Raw genomic sequence first — 23,103 nt, 5'->3', positions numbered from 1 at the left:
TGTTGTTTATTGTTTTGTTTATAATGGCCTTTCTGACAGGTGTAAAGTGGTATCTCATTGTGGTTTTCATTTGCATCTCTCTGATAGCTAGCGACATTGAGCATCTTTTCATGTGTCTGGATCTTCTGTATGTCCTCCTTGGAGAAGTATCTGTTCAAGTTCTTTGCCCATTTTTTTATTGGGTTGCTAGTCTTCTTTGAGTGGAGTTGTGAGTTCTTTTTATATTTTGGAGATCAAACTGTTGTTTGAGGTATTATTGGCAAATATGTTCTCACATACAGTGGTTGTCTTTTTATTTTAATGCTGTTTTCTTTAGTTGTACAGAAGCTTTTTATTTTGATGAGATCCCATTTGTTTATTCTTTTCTTTATGTTTCTTGCTCTAGGGAGTATATTAGTAAAAATGTTGCTGCATTAAATATCTGAAATTTTCCTGCCAATGTTCTCCTCTAGGACTTTAATGGTGTTATGGTTTATATTTAAATCATTCATCCACTTTGAATTTGTTTTTGTATATGGTATAAGTTGGTGCTCGAGTTTCATTTTTTTTTGCATGTAGCTGTCCAGTTCTCCCAACACCATTTGTTGAAGAGGCTATCTTTACCACATTTTATGTTACTGCCCCCTTTGTCGAATATTAATTGACTGTAGAGAGTTGGGTTTATTTCTGGGCTCTCTGTTCTGTTCCATTGGTCCATGTGACTGTGTTTATGCCAGTACCAGGCTGTTTTGATTACAGTGACCTTGTAATAGTTTGGTATCAGGTGCTGTGATCCCTCCTACTTTGATCTTCTTTCTCAAAATTACAGCAGCTATTCGGGGTTGTTTATGGTTCCATATAAATTTTCGAGGTGTTTGTTCCATGTGTCTAAAATACGTCATTGGTACTTTAATAGGTAGTGCATTAAATTTGTAAATTGCTTTCGGTAGTATGGACATTTTGATGATGTTAATTCTTCCAATCCATGATCACGCTATATGTTTGCATGTGTTTGTGTCTTCCTTGATTTCTTTCTTCAGTGTTTTGTAGTTTTCTTTCTTTTTTTAAAATATTTATTTATTTATTTATCTTTAGAGGGGAAGGGAAGGAGAGAAGAGGAGAAACATCAATGTATGGTTGCTTCTCGTGCATCCCCTGCTGAGAACCTGCCCCTGCCGGGAAGTGACCTGCAACCCAGGCATGTGCCCTGACTGGGAATCAAACTGCGATCATCTGATTCACAGGCCCGCACTCAATCCACTGAGCTACACCAGCCAGGGCTGTAGTTTTCTGTATACAGATTTTTACCTCCTTGGATAGGTTTATTCCTAGGTATTTTATTTTTCTTTTAGCTATATCAAATGGGATTTTTTCTTGATTTCTGCTTCTGCTGTTTCATTGTTGGCATACAAAAATGCCTTTGATTTCTGGATATTGACTTTGTATCCTGAGGTTTTGTCAAATTCATTTATTAGGTCAAGCAGTTTTGGGGTGGAGTTGGTAGGATTTTCCATGTACACTATCATGTCATTTTTAAACAATGACAGTTTTGTTTCCTCCTTTCTGATTTGGATGCCTTTTATTTACTTTTCTTGTCTGATGCTGTGGCTAAAACTCCCAATACTATATTGAATAGAAGTGGTGAAAGTGGACAACCTTGTCTTCTTCCTGATCTTAGTGGAAAAGCTTTTAGTTTTTGCCCATTGAGTATGATGTTGGCTGTAGGTCTTTCATATATGGCCTTTATTATATTGAGGAATGCTCCCTCTATTCCCACTTTGCTGAGTACGTTTATCATAAATGGGTGTTGTACCTTATCAAATGCTTTTTCCACATCTATTGATATAATCATGTGATTTTTGTCTTTGCTTTTGTTTATGTGATGTATTACATTTACTGATTTGTGAATATTGAACCATCTTTGCATCCCTGGAATGAATCCCACTTGGTTATGGTATATGATCTTTTGAATGTATTGTTGGATGCGATTTGCCAATATTTTGCTGAGGATTTTAGCGTCTAAGTTCATCACCAATATTGGCCTGAAGTTTTCTTTCTCTTTTGTGTCTTTATCTGGTTTTAGAATTAGGATGATGCTGGCTTCATCAAAAGAGTTTGGGAGTCTTCCATCATTTTGGATTTTTGGGAATAGTCTCTGAAGAATAGGGTTAGCTCTTAAATGCTTTGTAGAATGGTTCTCCTGTGAACCATCTGGTCCAGGGCTTTTGTGTGACGGGAGTATTTTGATTACTGCTTCAATTTCATCAGTGATTATTAGTCTATTTAGGCTTTCTGCTTCTTCTTCATTGGGTTTTGGAAGATTATATTTTTCTAGAAATTTGTCCATTTCACCTAGGTTTTCAAATTTTTTGGCATACAGTTCTTCATGGTAATTACTTACAATCCTTTGTATTTCTGTGGTGTCAGTTGTAATCTCTCCTATTTCATTTCTGATTGTGCTTATTTGGGTTTTCTCTCTTTTTTTTTTCTTGATGAACCTGCTTAAAGGCTTGTCAATTTTGAATATCTTTTCAAAAATCCAGCTCCTGGATCCATTGATCCTTACAATTGTGCTTTTAGTCTCTATGTCAATTAATTCTGCTCTGATCTTGGTTATTTCCTTCATTCTACTTGCTCTGGGCTGTGTTTGTTGTGGTTCCTTGAGTTTTCTAGGCATAGGGTTAGGTTGTTTGTTTGAAATGTTTCTATCTTTTTCAGATAGGCCTGTATTGGTATGAACTTCCCTCTCAGGACTGCCTTTGCTGTGTCCCACAAGTTTTAGGTTGTTGTGAGTTCATTTTTGGTTCTTTCCAGAAAGTTTTTTATTTCTTCCCTAGTTTCATTTGTGACCTATTCATTGTTTAATAGCATGCTATTCAATCTCCATGATTTTTGGTTTTTGGTTTTTCTTTCTTTGGGGTTGGTTTTCAGTTTCAGTTCCTTCTGTTCAGAGTAAATGCTTGGTAAGTTTTCAATTTTCTTGAATTTGTTGAGGCTTGTTTTGTGTCTTATCATGTGGTCTATCTTTGAAAATTTGTCCATGCCCATTTGAAAAGAATGTGGATTTAGCTTCTTTGGGATGAAGTACTCTATATATGTTAGTTAAGTCCATTTAATCTAGGGCATTGTTCAATGCCACAATACCTTTCTTGATATTTTGTGTGGAAGATTTGCTCATTTTTGACACTAGGGTGTTAAAACCTCCTACTACAATTGTGTTGCTGTCAATATCTTTCTTGAGGTCCTCTAGGATTTTTCTTATATATTTGGGTGCTCCTATGTTGGTTGCATATATATTTATGATGTTAATGTCTTCTTGGTGGATTCTTCCTTTGAGTATTATGAAGTGACCTTCTGGGTCTCTCTTTATGGCCCTTTTTTTGAAGTCTATTTTGTCTGATATGAATATTGCTACCCTGGCTTTTTTCTCTTGTCCATTTGCTTGGAAAACTGTTTCCAGCCCTTCACTTTCAATATGTGTAGGTCTTGTGTTCTGAGGTGGGTCTCTTGTAGGCAGCATATGTGTGGGTCATGCTTTCTTATCCACTCAGCTATTCTATGTCTTTTGATTGGAGCACTTAATCCATTTATGTTTAAGGTTGTTATTGATAGGTACTTATTCATTGCCATTTTTGTACCTGTGTTCCTCTCTGTCTCTCTTTCTCTTTCCTTTCCTTAAAGCAGTACTTTTAGCATGTCTTGCAGAGTTGGTTTGGTGGAGGTGTATTCTTTTAGACTTCTTTTGTCTTGGAAGCTCTTTATTTGGCCTTCTATCTTGATTGAGAGCCTTGCTGGGTAAAGTAGCCTTGGTTGCAGGCCTCTGGTTCTCATTACTTGAAATATTTCTTGCCATTCTCTTCTTGCTTGGAGTGTTTTCATTGAGAAATCAGCAGCTGACCTTACTGGGGCTCCCCTGTATGTTACTTCCTTTTTTCCTTTGCTGCCTTTAAGATTCTCTCTTTATCTTGGAATTTTGCCATTTTAATGATGATATGTCTTGAAATGGGCCTCTTTGGGTTCCTTTTGATTGGGACTCTCTGTGATTCCTGGATTTGTGCTACTTTTTCTCTCATCAAATTAGGGAGGTTTTCCATCATTACTTTTTCAAGTAGGTTTTCTATTCCTTGCTCTTCTTCTCCTTCTGGTATCCCTATTATATGAATATTATTATGTTACATATTGTCCTAATTTTCTTAATCCCTATTTTCTTTCTTTCTTTTCTTAGTCTTTCTGTGCATTTTTTCCCTACTTTGTCCTCCAAGTCACTGATCCAATCTGTGTCATCAATCCTGCTTTTGCTTTCTTCTACTGTGTTCTTCAGTTCAGAAACTGTATTCTTCATTTCCTCTTTGCCCATGCTGATAGTTTCTATTTTCTTTTTCATGTTGATATAGTTTGCAGTGAGTTCATTGTAACTCCCCTGTAGTTTCTGGTAGCTCATTGTGAGCTCTTTGAACTTCCCGACAACCAGTGCTTTGAATTCAATATCTGATAGTTGACTTGCCTCTATTTCATGTAACATTCTTTCTGAGGCTTTCTCCTTTACTTTCATTTGGGGATTTTTTCCTTGTTCTCCCATTGTTTGTGAGACTCTTCTTGTTAGCTTCAGCTTCTTAAATTAATTTGTTCTGGCTTCTTGAGTTTATGGTGTGAACTTCTGTAGCATATTATTCCTGACCTTTGGTGGTGTAGTCTCCTTGATCTCTCATGCTCACTGGTCTTGGGGTGTCATTTAAGTTGTCTCTGTGTTTGTCTTTGGGTTTTGGTTGTTTTGGGGTCTTTCTTTTGTGAATCCTTCCCACCAGGTGGTTACCTGATAGTCCCCCTGTCCACCACCTGTTTTAATTTGTTGTACTGGTGTGGGCAGGTTGTATTGAAGCTAGTTTTACCATGTGTGCAGCATTTTGAAGATTCTCTTTTGCTCTCATTCAGTTGTTTGTACTGGGTAGCTTTCTCCACTATTTGGTTGTATTTCCAGATAGGTCTTGGATTGAGGTTTGTGTGGTTTCTACTCCCTCCTTCACCTTATTCTGTTGTTATCTGTTGGTGGTTCCTTTGTTGTTGGGTTTCCTCTTACAGTGGGTATCCTGGTGTTCTCCACTTCCACCTACTCCTTTTTATTGGTGATCAGTTCGAGGGGGAGGCAAAATTGTTTCTGACAGCAGGAAAGTATTTTATGATATGTACAGGCACAGTTGGTAGAAAAGAGATAGGAGACCTTTAGTCTATGTATATTGTTAACTGTAATCTTCAACCCAACTAGCCACTTAAGAAAGTATGGACAGAAGATAAGACTCTTGTTGGGGAGGGAAGGCTGTGAGTTGGATCTAGAAAGCAGTGAGGTTGTGGAGGTCAGATTCTGAGGTAAGGTGATAGTAAAGGCTAATGAATTGGTGTAGTATGTGAGCAAATAGAGTTTACCACTACAGCAATGGAGTCCTGTGAAGTGGGCTATGATCTGGGAGGTGTGTTGTGAAGTGTTTACAGTTATATAAAATAGCTATTATTTACAATATTATTAAAGCAACAATCATAGGACAGACTCTATGTGATCTGGATAACATGAATTGGGGGTATGGAACTTTGAGTACTGTGCTGAAGAAACACAAGTTATATGAAATATCAAAAATTAGTGATGCACTGTGGAGAAGAGTACAGGGGAAACCTGTCAAATGATACAATATAACCAGCCAAGGAAAATAAGCCTGTACAGGAAGAGGAGAAATACAAAGATACTATTAAATATGAAATATGTGAGAATAATGAAAAATATATAAATATGCAGCAACTTGTGCCTTCTCTGCTATAGCAAAGTAAAATTTGTCTCTCTGTCTCTATTGTTGAAATGGCCCCTCCTTGGTTCCAACTTTGGTCTTTTTACAGTTCCAAATTGTTTGTGTCACTTGTGGGTAAAAGAAAAAAAAAGGCAGGAGAAGGGAGGGAGAAGCAGTAAGTTAGGAAAAAAGGAAGAAGGAATAAAACAGGAAAGAAGAAAAGAGAAGAAAATAGTAGTGAAAGATAAAACAATAATAAAATTAAAGAGATAAAAGATTACTTTAAAAAAAAACAGAAAAAAATAACCCCATCTCGTGTTAGTTTCAAACTGGCCAAACCAGTTTTTCTGTTCTCACTGGCTGCAGCAGGCTGAGGGGTGATTGGTGTGGTCTTTCTGGGAGTGCTGTCCTAAGAGCTAACCTGGCTCCTCTCCCCAATGCCCCACAAAGGGGATCTAGGTCCTTTTGAGAACACTCTTTCCCTGGGGGTCATCCACATAGGCTGGGGTGTGGGCGCGCATGCACTGGCCAGGCTGCCTGGGTCCTGAGATTTTGAGCATGGACCCTTCCCAGTTCTGTTGGGGAATGCAAGGCCTTCCGCCCAACCTCGGGATCACTGCCAGGCTGAGTGGGGAGCAGGCCAAGTGACTGTCCCAGGAGAATCCTTCAGTTTACTTTACAAAAAATTTCTCCTTAAGAAAGCATGCCCCTCAGCACAGCCCAATCCCCCCCAAGACCAGTGACTACCGGAGTCAGAGCCCAACACTGCACCTCTCAATTCTCTCAAGCTGGTGACCACAGACTCTGAGGTTGATCACGGCCCTTTGTCCTTACTCCCCTCTCTGCAACCTCAAGCAAGCAGGTCTCTTCTGGTGTTGCCCAACATTGCTTGGCCAGGGAGGGAAGGAGCTGATGACCCGGCTCTCTCCCAAGAACCCCGAGACAGGCCCAGGCCTCCCAAGGAGTCCGAGGCAGATCCGCCAGGCACTGGTCATGGGCCGAGACTGCCACCGCTCCCGTCTTTGCTTCGGTCCCTGAGACCCTACTATCTTGCAGCCATCTCCTTACCGTCTGGTTTTTTAGTGTCCGCTACAATTTCCAGTCTCTTATTTTCATATATGCTGGGGAACTGTTGGCTTTTTGCACTGTTCCTCCATAGATTCACCAGGATTTTTTCTCACGTGTATGGGGAAAATGGAATCCGCTCGGTCCTACTCCGTCGCCATCTTCCCCCATTGAGACTTCTCTAGCCTGTGTTCTACTCTGGAGCTTCCCACTCTGTCAGCTTTCTTCCTGCTTAGGGCTTTGGGGTAATAGCCTGCTGTGCATTTATTCTTTTCATTTACAGAGACAAGTCTTTCTCTGGTCCTAGGGTGCACATACCTAATAGAAATATCACTGATACTGTAATGTAGACCTGATAGGCAAGTGAAGAAACAGAATGAGACCTCTGTTGCCTTGTCTAGACTAGATTGGAGGCAAGGCAAACAGGAGGAAGTTGCTCCACAGTGGGACCACCCCATAGCTGGCTCCTGTCTACTTTGCCATATGAGCACAGGAGGTTTCAGTTGTAAGGTATAGGAGAGAAGGTCAGGTGAATTTATTACAATTTAATTTAGGAAGCCTCTCTAGCACTTATTGGTCAAGGGTCCTGTAAGAGGAAAATGACTTTTGGGAAGATTAGAACATCAGTAGAGTGAAGGGCAGATACTGAGAGCAGATTGAGAGCAGAGACTTGGTCTGGATCCTTGCCTCTAACTCTGTGCTTCTGAGAGTGTTCCTAGGGTTGTCAACTGAGCCTCACATTCCTTTATGTGTAGTGGACAAAATAAAGCCTGCAGCCTTTCTCTCAAGAATGGTGACAGCTGAACGTTTGTCCATCTCTAGAGTTTTCAACTCTTTGAAATCCAAAGCATTATATAAAACCTCCTATTTTTAGTGAGTATGTATCTAAGTGTAGGTACAACAAGATGGAGGGGGTGGGATACAGATGTATTGGCTACTTGCCTAAATATGGTATTCTTTAGTTTACTCTTCCTAGAGTTCCACCATTATTATTCATGTTGAAGCCATTTGTACACAGTTGGATTTCTTTTTTTAAGAAGGCTCCTCATTCAAATTCAACTCCTCTCTTTTAAAAGTGCATTGTTTTGATAGGTATTATAGTATGACTTTCACCATGATTTTGGGTGGGGCTATGGGACATCAAAAAGTTATATGAGCCCTGGCTGTTGCAGCTCAGTGCATATGAGCTGAAGTTGCAACTCAGAAGTTATATGAGCACGGGCCCATACACCAAAGGGTTGCCGGTTCAATTCCCAGTCATGGCACATGCCTGGGTTGTGGCCCAGATCCCCAGTAGGTTGTCCACGAGAGGCAACCACCCATTGATGTTTCTCTCCCTTTCTTTCTCCTTCCCTTCCTATCTCTAAAAATAACAAAATCTTTAAAAAAGAAGTTACATGATTATTTCAGTCTATAGTTAAAGTACTATTTCCTCTGAGGAACTAAGATTTTACACTTACCATAGGAGGAGATAAGGGATTCACTTATCAATTTTAACTACAGAATGAAAGGTATACAATGCTGATGAAAGCTTGTGATAAGGAAATTTGACATAGGGAGGTCAGGGAAGACTTCACTAAGAAATTAATAATTAATGAGGTCTTAAATGTGGTGGGATGTTTACTAAGCAAATATAATGGTGGGAAGTGTATGTATGCACATGCACATGAAGTAAGCAGAGGGAAAAGAATGGTGGGACAGGACCATGGCACATTCCAGAAACAAACAAATATTATACTATATCTGGCTTTGTGATTTTAATTCTAAATTTAAGTCATAGGTGTGGGTGTTGAGGGTTGAAAATGCAAGTATATCAATCTTTGAAGTATTGTTAGGCTAAATCATGCTGAACACCAATGGTTAACGGAGCATGGGAGAAATTATCAAGAAAGAAACAAATACATCTGCATTGTTGAACGAACAATATGGTAGAGGGGAAAAGGCAGATGAAAGATATGTGATATAGAAATCTTCCTCTCACTGTTTTACTGAACATGCACACCCACATAAAGGATGTACAAACATATTCCTGGACAGCTACTTCATTGAGGTGAGTTAAGCCCACTGGGATTAATCAGGAAAAGCTTCCTGGAGGTGCTGAGTCTTGCATAGTTGTCCAAGAATGATAGGAACTGGTAAATAAAAAAACAACACATTTCTGGCAGGAAAGACAACATGAATAATGACTTGGTGTAGAAAGGCTATTTTTTTTCTTTATAAACTTTCAAAATCTTCACCCCGGGATATGTTCATTGACCTTAGAGACAGCGCAAGTGGGGAGAGAGATAGAGGAGAAAGAAGATAGAAATATCAATCAACTGCCTTTCTTACATGCTCCAACTGGGGATTAAACCTACAACCTAGGTATGTGTCCTGACCAGGGATTGAACACACAACATTTTGGTGTGTGAAATGGTGCTCCAACCAATTAAGCCACCCAGACAGAGCTAGAAAGACTACTTCTGAGGTGGGAAATTTGAGATAAATTAGCTTGGTCTAACTGGAAGAGCAAAACAGTCTACCAATGGGGCCATCTTAGACTCTGTATGTGATATGCCAACCAATAAATTAAGAAAAATTAAGATTAAGTAAGCACCATGTGAGCAGAAATAATTGGTTATTAAAGAATTGTTACAATACAAAAATCAGTCTTGACATCCTCAACTGACTATAGTCAGGACTAGGTTTCTGCAAAACTGTGAGGTAGGTAAAGGTTGCTGCCTACCTCTTTTCCCAGGACTCCTGTGCAATTTTGTATCACTGGGCATCTGTCCCAATTTCTGGAGTTCTGCTTGTATGAGTACTTGATTCTTTACAGTTAGTTTTTACTCTGATCCCTGGTAACATAATAGCTATCCTTTCTTTGCATATTAATATTTTCTGAGGGAAAATTTTTTGAAGAAAATAATCTGAAGAAAACACATAAATACTTCAAATGAAAGAATCTACTCCTGACAGAGTGTCAGGTGTTGGTGTAGATTATTTTGAGCCTATGAGCTTTCCCATCAAACTGGAACTACCCCTTTAGTAGCTTGGCCTTGATTCCAATGCATATATGCTCCATGGATGTTGAAAAGCTAGGTTAGGATAGAGACATAGAGTAAGGGATAATGAATATGATTTTTCCTGTCAAATCTCCTGATAATGATGACTCTTGAAAATAGTCCATGCACTGTAATATATCAGTGTGGCAAAAAGTGTGGAGCATTAGAGTCAAGATGAGTGAGGGTTCAAATCCTAATTCTACCACTTTTTAGATATGTCATTTTAAACTATTAACCTGTGCCTTGATTGCTTCATCTTGTATAAAACAGAGATAATAAGTGTATCAGTCTTATATAGTTATTAAGATGTATGTCTAATGACCTTATCCTAGTTCTTGACACTTGATCATTTTTTTAAGATTTTATTTATTTATCTTTAGAGGGGAAGGGAAGGAGAGAAGGAGAGAAATATCAATGTATGGTTGCCTCTCATGAGTCCCCCGCTGGGAACTGGCCTGCAACACAGGCATGTGCCCTGACTGGGAATCGAACCACAATCATGTGGTTTGCAGGCCCGCGCTCAATCCACTGAGCTACACCAGCCAGGGCTCATTTTCTTATCATGACTGTCATTAGCGTCACCACCACTACCACTACCCACATCACCCCCAGGTTCCTACTGTAACAGTATAAAACTTTATAACCTCTTGCTAAAACAAATACCAGCCATAAACAAAGGAGAAAAGGAAGACATGGAGATCCCAGTTGCATTCACTGCTGCCTACTCTTACTTTAACACTCATGTCTCTGTTTCTGTTTCTACAGGTACCTGTAGGCTTGGCTGGGCCTATTACTGTGCTGGAGGTGGAGCAGTGGCAGCCATGTTGATCTGTACCTGACTTTCTTGCTTTGCTGGAAAAGAACCCAAGCCTGATATGTTGATGGAAAGCAACATGAGGAACACCAATTCTTATGCCATGGAGCTTGACCACTGCCTCAAACCTTGAACTTTGGCAGAAGATTATAGAGGGTGGGAAAGGTGAGGGAAGGGAGCCTTGGAGAGAGATACTAACAATAGACCAGTTGCTACCCACCTTTCAGTAGTGTAGCCTAGAGTTGTGTGCTTTTAAAACTCACCAATTATTCATTTTCTCTTTCCCTTAAGCCAGTGCATCAGTGGCTGCTTATAAAAGTTATCAGGAACAGTGATTTTCTCAAATGTTTACCTAGGTTGTCAGTACCCACTAGCCTCAAGTCCCAAAGTAAGGAGAAGATCCTCATATGAAAGGTAAATACATGATCAAGCAGCCCTTCAGTCTTCTATAGCTCCTGTCTGCCACTTAACCCAAAGCTTCAAGGCTAAGTAAGAACAATTGTGCATGGAAAGATAAGAAAATAGACAGGCCTTGTTCCTACCATTTCTTTTCTACAGCCCTTCCCCTGGTACTGATTGCTATCTGTAGAGTGCCACTGCTCAAATTTTTTGAGACTTTCTCAGGACAACACTAGCACTCTTCCTCTTTTATCCTGCCTCTCTTCTTTTTAAGTTGGGGGAAAGCTTGTAGGGAAAGTGACTCCTAATAAGGAAAACATTAATCAAAGATGCTTGCTTATAGTCTAAGGACTCTTCATCATTCTGTTTTAGAATATTCATAAGAGTTCATTTTGTGTGCTGGCTGGGTAACTGGCATCAAAATATAGTGGCAAGTATTCCTTATTTCCTTATAGATTCAGAAATGGTATTCATTAAATGTTATGCACATATAATAGCATTTTTGTGCATGCAATAAACACGATTTTATGATGATGATGATAGCAAGGATGTTTCTGCTGGCTCCTTGCTGAAATTTCTATCAGAGTTCATTTTTATTGACTAGGAAGTCCATAGCAGTCTTTGGCCTTCTGATCATTCCTACTACAATATGTTTCTCTTCGTGTTTCAAAGACTGCTCATCAAATGCTTTCCCTCCATTTGCAGTGAGTTATACATAAAATAACTCAGCCCTGATGTCAACAAGGGCTGATGTATTTTAGGCCTTGTCTCCATCCCAAAAGTGCTTGAGGATGGATGGTATAAAAGAATTTGATGTTGCTCAGGGACAAAATTTGTCTCCCCCCAATACCCAACTAATTCAGGCTATCTCTACTGTTCCATGACTACAGCTTTAGGGATTAGGTGACAAGGCCAGCTCAAATGTTTTATTTTTATTTTTATTTTTATTTTTTTTAAATATATTTTATTGATTATACCATTACAGTTGTTCTATTCCCCCCCTTCAATCCCCTCCACCCGCACCCTCCTTCCCCCACCATTCTGCCCCCCTTAGTTTATAACCACGTGTCTCAAGTTCTTTGGATTCTATATTTCCCCCACTATTCTCGCCCTCCCCCCTATCTATTTTCTACCTACCATCTATGCTATTTTCTGTGCCTCCTCCCCCCTTCTCCCCCTCCCACCCCCCTGTTTCTAACCCTCCATGTGTTCTTCATTTCTATGGTTCCACTCCTGATCTAGCTGTCCTCTTGGTTTGCTTTTGTTTTAGGTGTGGTTGTTAATAGCTGTGTGTTTGCTGTCCTTTCACTGTTCATATTTTTCATCTTCTTTTTCTTATATAAGTCCCTTTAGCATTTCATATAATAAGGGCTTGGTAATGATGAACTCCTTGAACTTGACCTTATCTGAGAAGCACTTTATCTGTCCTTCCATTCTAAATGAAAGTTTTGCTGGATAAAGCAATCTTGGCTGTAGGTCTTTGGATTTCATGACTTGGAATACTTCTTTCCAGCCCCTTCTTGCCTGTAAGGTCTCTTTTGAGAAATCCGCTGACAGTCTGATGGGTACTCCTTTGTAGGTGACTGTCCCCTTATCCCTTGCTGCTTCTAGGATTCTCTCCTTCATTTTAGTCTTGGCTAATGTAATTATGATGTGCCTTGGTGTGTTCCTTCTTGGGTCCAACTTCTTTGGCACTCTCTGAGCTTCCTGGATTTCCTGGAAGTCTATTTCCTTTGCCAGACTGGGGAAGTTCTCCTTTATTATTTGTTCAAATACGTTTTCCACTCGTGGCTGTTTCTTTCCCCCTTCTGGTACCCCTATAATTCGGATGTTGGAACGTTTAAAGATGTCCTGGAGGTTCCTAAGCCTCTCCTCATTTTTTTGAATTCTCATTTCTTCATTCCTTTCTGGTGGGATGTTTTGTTCTTCCTTCTGGTCCATTCCATTGATTTGAGTCCCAGTTTCCTTTCCATCACTATTGGTTTCCTGTGCATCTCCCTTCATTTCAATTAGTTTAGCCTTCATATATTCCTCTAATTTGTGACTTTGTTCCTCTAATTTGTGAATATAATCTACCAGTTCTGTGAGCATCCTGATAAATAGTGTCCTGAATTGTGCTTCTGAGAGGCTGGCAATTTCTTGGTCGCTGAGAGTTATTGGCTCTTGGACTTTGAGTTCTTCTTGTGCCATCTTTCGGGTTGTTCATGCCTGTTCCATAGCAGAATCAGAGCCCTAAAATGTTCACTAGAACAGGGCAACTAAGTCACTGGGTTGTGGGCGCGGGGTCAAAGAGGGACTATGGCGTCCTGTCCACCGCCTGCCGCCACGGCCCTCACCGGTGCCGCAGTTGCTGCCGTCACCGGGCCCACGCGTTTCGGCCCACTGCACGCGAGTGTGCCACCGCCATCAGCCCTCGCCCCCTGGGGCCTGCGTGGTCTGTCTCACTGTGCACGAATATGCGCCCACGGTCCACCCCGCACCCCAGCTGGTTCTCGTCTGCCTGCGCGCCTGGGTCGGGGGCCCTGTCCTGCCTGACCCTGCTCGCTGCTGGCTCCGCCCCTCTTACCGTCCCCGTTGAACGGTTAGATTTGATTGTGTCTTTGTTTCTCCAAACCTTTGTTTTATTCAAACTTGGTTGTGGGAGAAGGCACAGTGTTTCCACCTATGCCTCCATCTTGGCGGAAGTCTCAAATGTTTTATTTTTAATTACCCCAGATCATTGAGGTACAATCCTTCCTGGAAGGAGAGAAATGGCAGAAACTGTACTTATTCATTATATGCTATCCCCAAAAAGGTCATGGTCCTTATATTAATCTTATATAGGTAAGTGAATTCAAGCATATATTTCATTCATTAGTTCATTCATTCATTTAGTCATTTATTCCAGACACATTTTGAATATCCTATTATATGCCATATTCTGTGCTAAGTACTGGGGATAAAAGGATGCAGACAGTTTCTTACCATAAAAAGGGATAGTTGTTATTGTCAAACATGTGGATAAACAATTGCCAAACAGTGTGTTAAGTCCTAGTAAGTGAAGAGGAGGAGGCTAATGGATCACATAGAGGGGCTATTAAACCAACATGGAGTGTGAGGGGGTTCATGGGAAAGCTTCTTAGAAAAGATGATGCCTAAAAGGAATCTAAGAGATATATGGTGGAAGCTAGACAGAAAAGGCAAGCATATACTAGCAAAGATGCAGGGAAAGCAGTAGCTTTGAGACATTCCAAAATTTTGGGATGATCACTTTTACATGTGGGTGATTTATATCAGAAGGATATAAATCAGACATTAGGAACAGAAGATCAAGTTCAGGTCAAGTATTGTCTTCTTTATGGAAATGGATTAAGTGTTTAAGATAAGGCGTGTTAAGGATATCTTGCCCTGGCTGGTGTAGCTCAATGGATTGAGCTCGGGCCTGTGAACCACACGACTGCCGTTCAGTTCCCAGTCAGGGCACATGCCTGGGTTGCAGGCCAGTTGCCAGCAGGGGACTCACGAGAGGCAACCATACATTGATATTTCTCTCCCTCTCTCCTTCCCTTCCCCTCTAAAGATAAATAAATAAAATCATAAAAAAAGATATCTCACTGTGAAAGAAGCAATGTAATTGGGTTTGTAATAGCCCCTTTCTCCCACAAAAGATGACTAAGAACAGGTAAAACATAAAATAAATTAACTCAAACCTCATTTTTATAGTGTAGACAACATGATGCAACTTTAATTTAGGAGAGCCTAGTATATGGAGACTATGTCAAACATTTGATAAAAGGCAGATCACTCTTCCTAGAAAAGGCAGCTGGAGCAGATGCTATCTCTTGTCAGGCTACAGAACCTTCTGGAATTCTGTGAAATAGAATTGGTGGAGGTGATCTAATTTTTTAAGTCAGAGTCTTGGCAGGAAACACATAGCATACTCAAGGGCTTTCACTGAGATGAGCTTAATGAAAGGGCCATTTATCATGGCTTGGGTAGGATTTAGGGAACCTGCATACAAAGACTATGAACAGTGGAGAGCTGTCATCACACCTAAGGCTGAAGGGTCAAAGGGAAAATCATGTTATTGAAATCCAGCAAGAGCTTTAGCTGTGTAAGAGGGGCTGCCTGATAGGACTTGTGGCTTTAGTTAGGAAAATGCGGTCTCTGCCTAAATGTAACACACCTGGGAGGGAGACAGGGACTTTTATATATACATATGTGTGTGTATGTATGTATGTATATGTATGTGTATGTATGTATGTATATGTATGTGTGTATATATATATATATATATATATATATATATATATATATACAAATTTTCTTTTTACTTTCTGATCTTCCAGTGGCCATTACTAGCAAGACTCAGGCAGATGCCAGCTGGCAAGAAACCCTGTTGCTACAGCCCATTGTGGTCAGGTTTTTATGGCACAGAACATGACAGAGGAGGACAGAGAATGGTCCTTGGGGTTATAAGGGGGAAAATAGAAAATAACAGCTTAGTGAGTATTCTTAGCTTCTGATGTATTCCGTTACATATTGCTGTCCAGGAAGTCAATGCTTTGTTGCTCTCCATGGTCCAGATACCTGAAAACCTTGTGAGGTAGTTGTACAGTACAGAAGAGACTGACCAAAAAGGAGTGAACTTAAAAGAATCATTTTATACTGGTGATCAGGACGCTCACAGAACTGGTCGATTTTAACCACAAATTAGAGGAACATATGAAGGCTAAACTAATTGAAATGAAGGGAAATGCACAGGAAACCAATAGTGATGGAAAGGAAACTTGGACTCAAATCAAGGGAGTGGACCAAAAGGAACAAAGAAATGACTAAACAGAAAAATGTGAAGTAACAAGAATTCAAAAAAATGAGGAGAGGCTTAGGAACCTCCAAGACATCTTTAAACGTTCCAACATCTGAATTATAGGAGTACCAGAAGGGGAAAAGAAACAGCCACGAGTGGAAAACTTATTTGAACAAATAATAAAGGAGAACTTCCCCAATCTGGAAAAGGAAATAGACTTCCAGGAAATCCAGGAAGCTCAGAGAGTCCCAAAGAAGTTGGACCCAAGAAGGAACACACCAAGGCACATCTTAATTACATTCACCAAGATTAAAATGAAGGAGGGAATCCTAGAAGCAGCAAGAGATAAGGGGATAGTTACCTACAAAGGAGTACCCATCAGACTGTTAGCGGATTTCTCAAAAGAGACCCATAGGCAAGAAGGAACTGGAAGGAAGTATTCCAAGTCATGAAATCCAAAGACCTACATCCAAGACTGCTCTATCCAGCAAAGCTTTCATTTAGAATGGAAGGGCAGATAAAGTGCTTCTCAGATAAGATCAAATTCAAGGAGTTCATCATCACCAAGCCCTTATTATATGAAATGTTAAAGGGACTTATCTAAGAAAAAGAAGATAAAAAATATTAACAGTGAAAGGACAGCAAACTCAGTTATTAACAACCACACCTAAAACAAAAGCAAACCAAGAGGACAGCTAGATCAGGAGGGGAACCATAGAAATGAAGAACACATGGAGGGTTAGCAACAGGGGAGTGGGAGGAGGGGAAGGAGGGAGACGATCCAGAAAATAAGTAGCATAGAGGGTAGGTAGAAAATAGATAGGGGGAGGGCAAGAATAGTAGGGGAAATATAGAATCTAAAGAACTTGAGACACATGGTCACAAACTAAAGGGGGGAATGGTGGAGGAGGGGGTGTGCAGGGTGGAGGGGAATGAAGGGGGGAATAGAACAACTGTAATGGTATAATCAATAAAATATACTTTAAAAAAGGAAAAAAAAGAATCATTTTAACCAACTGTCACATTGTATAAGGTCCTAGTCACTTGAAATGTTCCCTCCTTTGCCATGGAAAAGGGACAGAATTTAAAAGGATTTATTCCCTGTGATTAAACCAAGCCTTCAAGAGCTTATTATATTCAAAGAACCTGTTTCCTTGTTCAATTTGAATTTAAATTCCTTCCTGCCTGTGTCTGGTTTCTTTCTTGCCAGACCTTTCTTTTTTTCATAGATGTTTGACTAGCCTGGGTTTTTTCCCTGTGGTCTGGAGCATGATCTGATAACTAAGCTTACCTCCTCTGGCTGTTGAGCAGGGGAAGGGGAGACTGTGAATCAGGTGGAGGGTTGAACAAATGAAGTGGATCTCAGAGACAGCTTTGACCCATGCATAGCTGGCGGTCATTCTCCCTGCATATACACAGATTAAATGCCTAACCATGGGTCCTTTCTGATTCTTGGAACTACTTAGAGCTTATGTGTGTGGGGGTGTGGTGAAAGAAGTGGGAGACTATTCACCGGAGCTACTTTACAATCAACTGAATATTCATTGAGTCCATTTAGTAGTGAATGGCAGATGGATAGCCACTACCCAATTGGCATCCCTTTGGGTCTGAAGGATTACAATTTCTACACTTGGGGTGGCTCTTGCCATACTACAACTGTTAAAGTCACTCAGGTCTGTCTTGAGTAATGCCCTCTCCTTAATGACACTCATAATCCCTGCTCCCATAGAGAATAAACACCTCCATTCATTTATAGCTTCTGGTATCTTCTAGGCAGAGGGTTCCAACCTTGTAGGAGCATGTGCCCTAAATCAAGACTGACAGACTCTGGACTCTGGGAAAGGAAGTTCTGGCTTCTGCAAGAATATGTGGCAATAGGTTTCTGGAGGAGGGGAAACCCTGGGGAGATAAGGGTAAGAGAAAGCTGCTGGCAAGTAGAGGCTTTACCCACTGTCCAACAAAATGAACTAAGAGGAAAGGCCTGGCCCCTTCAGAATTTGATAAGGACAATTTCTTCAGTCTGGCATTCACTCTTAGTAGAAATACTAATGTGGAGAAGCTTCAGGATTGTATTTGGTCCTAAGGCAGAATGTCAGTGGGAAAAAAAGGAAGTTTCAAAAAACTAATAATGAATACATTTTATTAAAAAAGTGGAAGACATTCAATTTTTGGCAGCTTGGAAGGAAAGGTATGCTATTTCTAGAACTCACAATTAATCTACAACCAGGCCTAGTAAAGCTTCTTAACAGACAGGAGCCAGGACACTTCCAAGGAGTCATCTCCACCCTGTGTCCTTGGTTTAAAAGCATTTTTTTAAGCTGGAGTGGGGTTCAAGTTGAAGGATACTTATTACTTGCCTTTTTTTTTTAGATGTAGAGAGATGCATTTTGAGCTTCAATTTTCATTTTGTCTACTTATGAGATTAGTCTCTCCAGTGTTTTCTTTTTCTAAATGTGTCAAACCCCCACTGAGTCCTCAAAGCTAATAGCAAATAAACAGTTGCCATGTGTGCACACAAATGATTTAGATTTTCATTCTACAAAACTGCTGATATGTCAGGAGGCAGGAGTAAAGGGAGACAAAGTGCTTGGTTGTGGTTGCAGCACTGTATCCTGCTCCTTCCTCCTTCTGAAGAAAAGAGACCCTAGCAAACAATACTCAGAGGAGAGAAATATTAAGACCAGCTGGCATCTATGGGGGGAGACCTGATGTTGGCTCCCTTTCACTTAGTGTCTCTCCTTCCTGGAGAGGTTGTGGCAACTACAGAAAGGAAACAAAGAAAAGTAAAAAGGTCAAGGGGAATAGAGAGAGGTAGGTAGGTAAATATTGGAATCATTCCAGAGACACATTGCCTCCTCTCACTGTGGCCTATTAAAATCTCATTTGGGGAACTATAAATTTCTTTACAAGATATATCTGTCTATTCTAAGCTAAAGTACTTCCCCTAGATTTCAGGAATGTCCAACCTTTTGGCATCTCTTGACCATAGTAGAAGAAGAGTTGTTTTGGGCACCATATTAAATACACAAACACTACCAAGAACTGATGAGCAAAAAAAAAAAAAAGATTTTAAGAGAATTTATGATTTTGTGTTGGGCTGCATTCATAGCCATCCTGGGCTTCATGTGGCTTGTCATCCAAAGGTTGAACACCCCTGCATGGCAAAGAGAAGACAGTCCAGGCTTTTAAGTCTGACAAATCAAGGTTTGAATCCCAATCAAAACATTTCTGAGCTGTGTGTCCTTGGGCAAGTTACATAACTTCTCTATGTTTACTAAATTTTCTAAGACAGCATCTCCTATCTGATGTTGGCCTCCACACTCCTCAGAGGCTATAGAAGACATTTACTATCCAATGGCCCCATATATTCCATTTTTCACAGGTTGCACAGTGATTTTTAATACTGATTCACAGTAGAATCTTCTGAGAAGCTTTTAAAATGTTTGATGCCTATGCCTCACTTCAGTTCAACTGAGTCAGAATTTATGGAGGCTGCTAGATCATACTACCACATATTCATCATTAGTATCATCTACTGACCTTCTAGTCATGTCTCATTCATTGAAAACTTTAGCAACTGGCTCACTCTCTTCTTTTTCATTTATATTCCTGTCACCCTTTTGTAAAATACATCATCCATGTGAACCACTCTACCAACTCCTTGGCCTCTAAGTTATTTTACTTCCTTACGTCCAATGATACTTTTTTTCACCTAACCTCTGCCACTTCCATATTTGACATCACTAACAAATGCACCAAAATCCAGGTTTTAAGCCTCCCACTCCTAACCAACATTTATCCTTTTTGTTAATGTTTTTTTAATACCTTCACTCTTTCAATTCTTCAATTCCATCCTATTTACCCAGACTAGAGTCCATATTTCATCAATATAACCACACCTTGAATAAAAATCCCACTCTTTTGTCCATCAGCATGTCATATTGTTACAGGTGGGCACAGGTAACCACGTTCTCCGTGACCACAGATAAAGAATTAAATCGAACACACAGGGAGTTTATAGCCTAAAGAGAGAGCAGATAGTTTAAGCTATAATACACCCCACAGACCATGGAAAGCAAGCCATCTCTAAGCAGAGATTGACCTCAGGGGCTGGAGGGATTCTATTCTTATAGGGCAGATATTTCCTGGCTAGTTTTGGTGGGCTTTTATTATGCATGTACAAGTAGTTATATTACTTTAAAACTACTGTGCATGTGGTCACCCATGATTTCCTTGACTGGCCACTGGAAAAGGGGTTTGCACAATGTTAATTTATTATAATGCTATTGTGATGAAGCAGGGGTCATGTAGCATCTTCTGTGTAGGTGCATTCATGATTCACCATGATTCAGTGCTTTTCAAAAAGCAGGAACAACTGGTCTTAAAACAGGGTCTCTGTCCTGTATCAATGTCCTTTATCTTAGCCCTGGGGCACCTCAGGAGTTTCCTCCTTTCTGACTATCTCCTGCCTCAATAAATTTGTCCAACAAAGCCCTCATCCTGGTTGATTGTAAATAAACTGCCTGATTTGTACTTGCACCAAACTTCCAACCATTGACAGAAAAACACCATAGCTGTTCTTTCATCTTTCTTTGGTCTATACCTAGTGTTTTGATGAGTTCATCTAAGTGCATGGCTTTAAATATTATCTATAACCTTGCTACTCAAAGTGTGAGGTATAGTCAAAATCCAGGGTGTCCATTAAAAATTAAAGTCTTACGCCCCACCTTATATCTATTGAATCAAAAATCTGCATTTAAGCAAGATTCCCTGGAGACTGACATATATTAAAGTTTAAAAGACATTGATCTTTACCAGTGGTTCTCTGCTCTGATTGCAAATTGGAGTCAGCTGGAGAGTTAAGACTGTGCTAATCTCTATGCCTAATTCCAAAGGTTCTAATTTAATTTGTCTAGGGTAGGGTCTGGTCATACATAAATTTTATAAAGTACTATGTGATTTTAATGTTCAACCATCTTTGAGAACCATTGACTAAATATTGATGACTCCCATATTAATACTTCTAGGCAAAGCATCTCATAACTCCAAGTCCAACCATATACTCGGTATTTCCACTTGAATATCTAATAGGCTTGAAAAACTGTACATATCCACAACCAAAATCCAAAATCTTTCTCCCTAAACTGGCTCCTTGTCATTATTCCCATTTTAGTAAGTAAATGGCACCATATTTACTTGTTTTTCCCTTTGTCTCCTTGGGTGGCCATTCTCCTTTTCTGACTCTTTGCCTTTGTTCTATCTCTTAAGGCTGAAATGCTCCAGAGAATATTGTTCCTTTTCACAACCAGACTCTCCTGGGGTGATCTCATCTATATGCTAATGATGCTCTGATTTAAAAATGGTCAGGTTGCTCAAATTTAATCTGTAGAAAAGAAAATCACTAGTTTTCTTTACACTTTCTGCAACCAGTTGCTCCTGCAAAAAAATCTGTAAGTAATCTGTTTTCTTCCTTTCTTTCAGCCCCTACCTCCAATCCATGTGCCAGTCCTATCAATTCTACCCAGAAAATATATTCCTTATCTATTTACTTTTCTCTGCTTCCATCATCCTAAGACAGCAATAATTTTAAAAAGTCTTAGAAAACGAGGATTAGTAGGAGATATTCTAACCTGATAGCAAACATCAAGTCTTTACAAACATCACACTAAATAAATTTTAGAACTATATTAATTTGTCAGAAAAAGGCAATGAAAAATATTTAAGTCAATAATAGCCACCAATAGCACAAGGCAACTGAGTTTAAATCTAACAGACACAGAGAATGTTACAAAACATAACTTAAGAACATGGGAAAAGACTAAAAGAAGAGATAAATAGATAGATAGAAAGATATAAGGTCTTTCACAGATAAAGACCTTATATCTTAAGGTATCAATTCTCTAAACAAATCAGTAAACTACAGGCAGTTCCAATAAGTATCACATATTTTAGAGTAACTTTACTTACTGATTTTCACAACTGTATTCAAATATCAACACTCATTGCAAAGATATAGTGAGTAACATGTTTAATGTTACTTAATGTACAAGGATCCACAAATATATCAATGGAACAAAATAGAGGATTGCTATGGACTGAATTGTGTCTTCCCAAAATTCATATCTTAAAAGTCCTACTTCCAGCCAAGATGGAAGTGTAGGTAGATTCACTTTCCCACCTCACACAAGCAAAAGAAGGACAAAAAATTTAAAAATGAAAAATAACCAGAACTGACAGAAAATCAAGCTGTTTGGAGGTCCAACTACCAAGGAATTAAAGAAGACACATTTATTTAGACTGGTAGGAGAGGTAAAGATGGGGAGCCAGGTGGACAGGACTGTCAGTAAGGCAGCACCGGGAGGATCAGGGAGGTAAGGCAGCTGCTGGTGGACTGGGTGGTCCCACATTTGTGTGAGAGTAAACTGGGAGGAACAACTGGGGAGCATGACAGACCAAGCAACCCAGGGTTTCAGCATGGGAAACTAAAGCCTCAAAATTTCTGGCAGTAAAAACATGTGTGGCATTCCAAGACAAAAGAAGTCTAAAAGAATATGCCTCCACCAAACCAGCTCTACAAGAATTACTAAAAGGGCTGCTTTAAGGAAAGGAAGGACAGGAAGGAAAAGAGAGAGACGGAGAGGAACACAGGTACATAAATAGCAATGAATAAGTACCGTTCAATGATAACCTTAAATGTAAATTGATTAAATGCACCAATTAAAAGACATAGAATAGCTGAATGGATAAGAAAGCATGACCCACACATATGCTGCCTACAAGAGACCCACCTCAGGACAAAAGACCACCACAGACTAAAAGTGAGAGGATGGAAACAAATTTTCCAAGCAAATGGACAAGAAAAAAAAGCCTGGGTAGCAATTCTCATATCAGACAAAAAAGACTTCAAAAAAGGGCCATGAAGAGAGACCCAGAAGGTCACTTCATAATACTCAACAGAAGAATCCACCAAGAAAACATTAACATCATAAATATATATGCACCCAACATAGGAGCACCCAAATATATAAAGAAAATCCTAAAGGACCTCAAGAAACATATTGACAGCAACACAATTAGTGTAGGGGATTTTAACACACCACTGTCAAAAATGGAAAAATCTTCCAAACAAAATATCAACAAAGATATAGCAGCATTAAATGACACTCTAGATGAAATGGGCCTAATTGATATATAGAGAGCCCTCCATCCCAAAGAAGCTAAATACACATTCTTTTCACA

General features: G+C 39.7%; 1 protein-coding gene across 1 annotated transcript in view; it reads left to right on the top strand.

Annotated features, from left to right (window-relative positions):
• LHFPL1 (LHFPL tetraspan subfamily member 1) overlaps positions 1-10,701 on the top strand; it is a 90,551-nt gene extending 79,850 nt beyond the window's left edge. The window contains exon 3 of the mRNA XM_037060166.1: positions 10,628-10,701. Within this exon, the coding sequence (XP_036916061.1) occupies positions 10,628-10,701 (74 nt within the window). The remainder of the gene's footprint in view (positions 1-10,627) is intronic.
• The last annotated feature ends 12,402 nt before the right edge of the window (positions 10,702-23,103 follow it).

This window comes from Sturnira hondurensis, unplaced genomic scaffold (assembly GCF_014824575.4).
Source record: "Sturnira hondurensis isolate 20B ecotype Veracruz unplaced genomic scaffold, ASM1482457v3 Scaffold0011391, whole genome shotgun sequence".
NCBI classification, from domain to species: Eukaryota; Metazoa; Chordata; class Mammalia; order Chiroptera; family Phyllostomidae; genus Sturnira; species Sturnira hondurensis.
The sequence above is the reverse complement of the archived record's forward strand: the minus strand, read 5'-3'. Positions and strand labels throughout refer to the sequence as shown.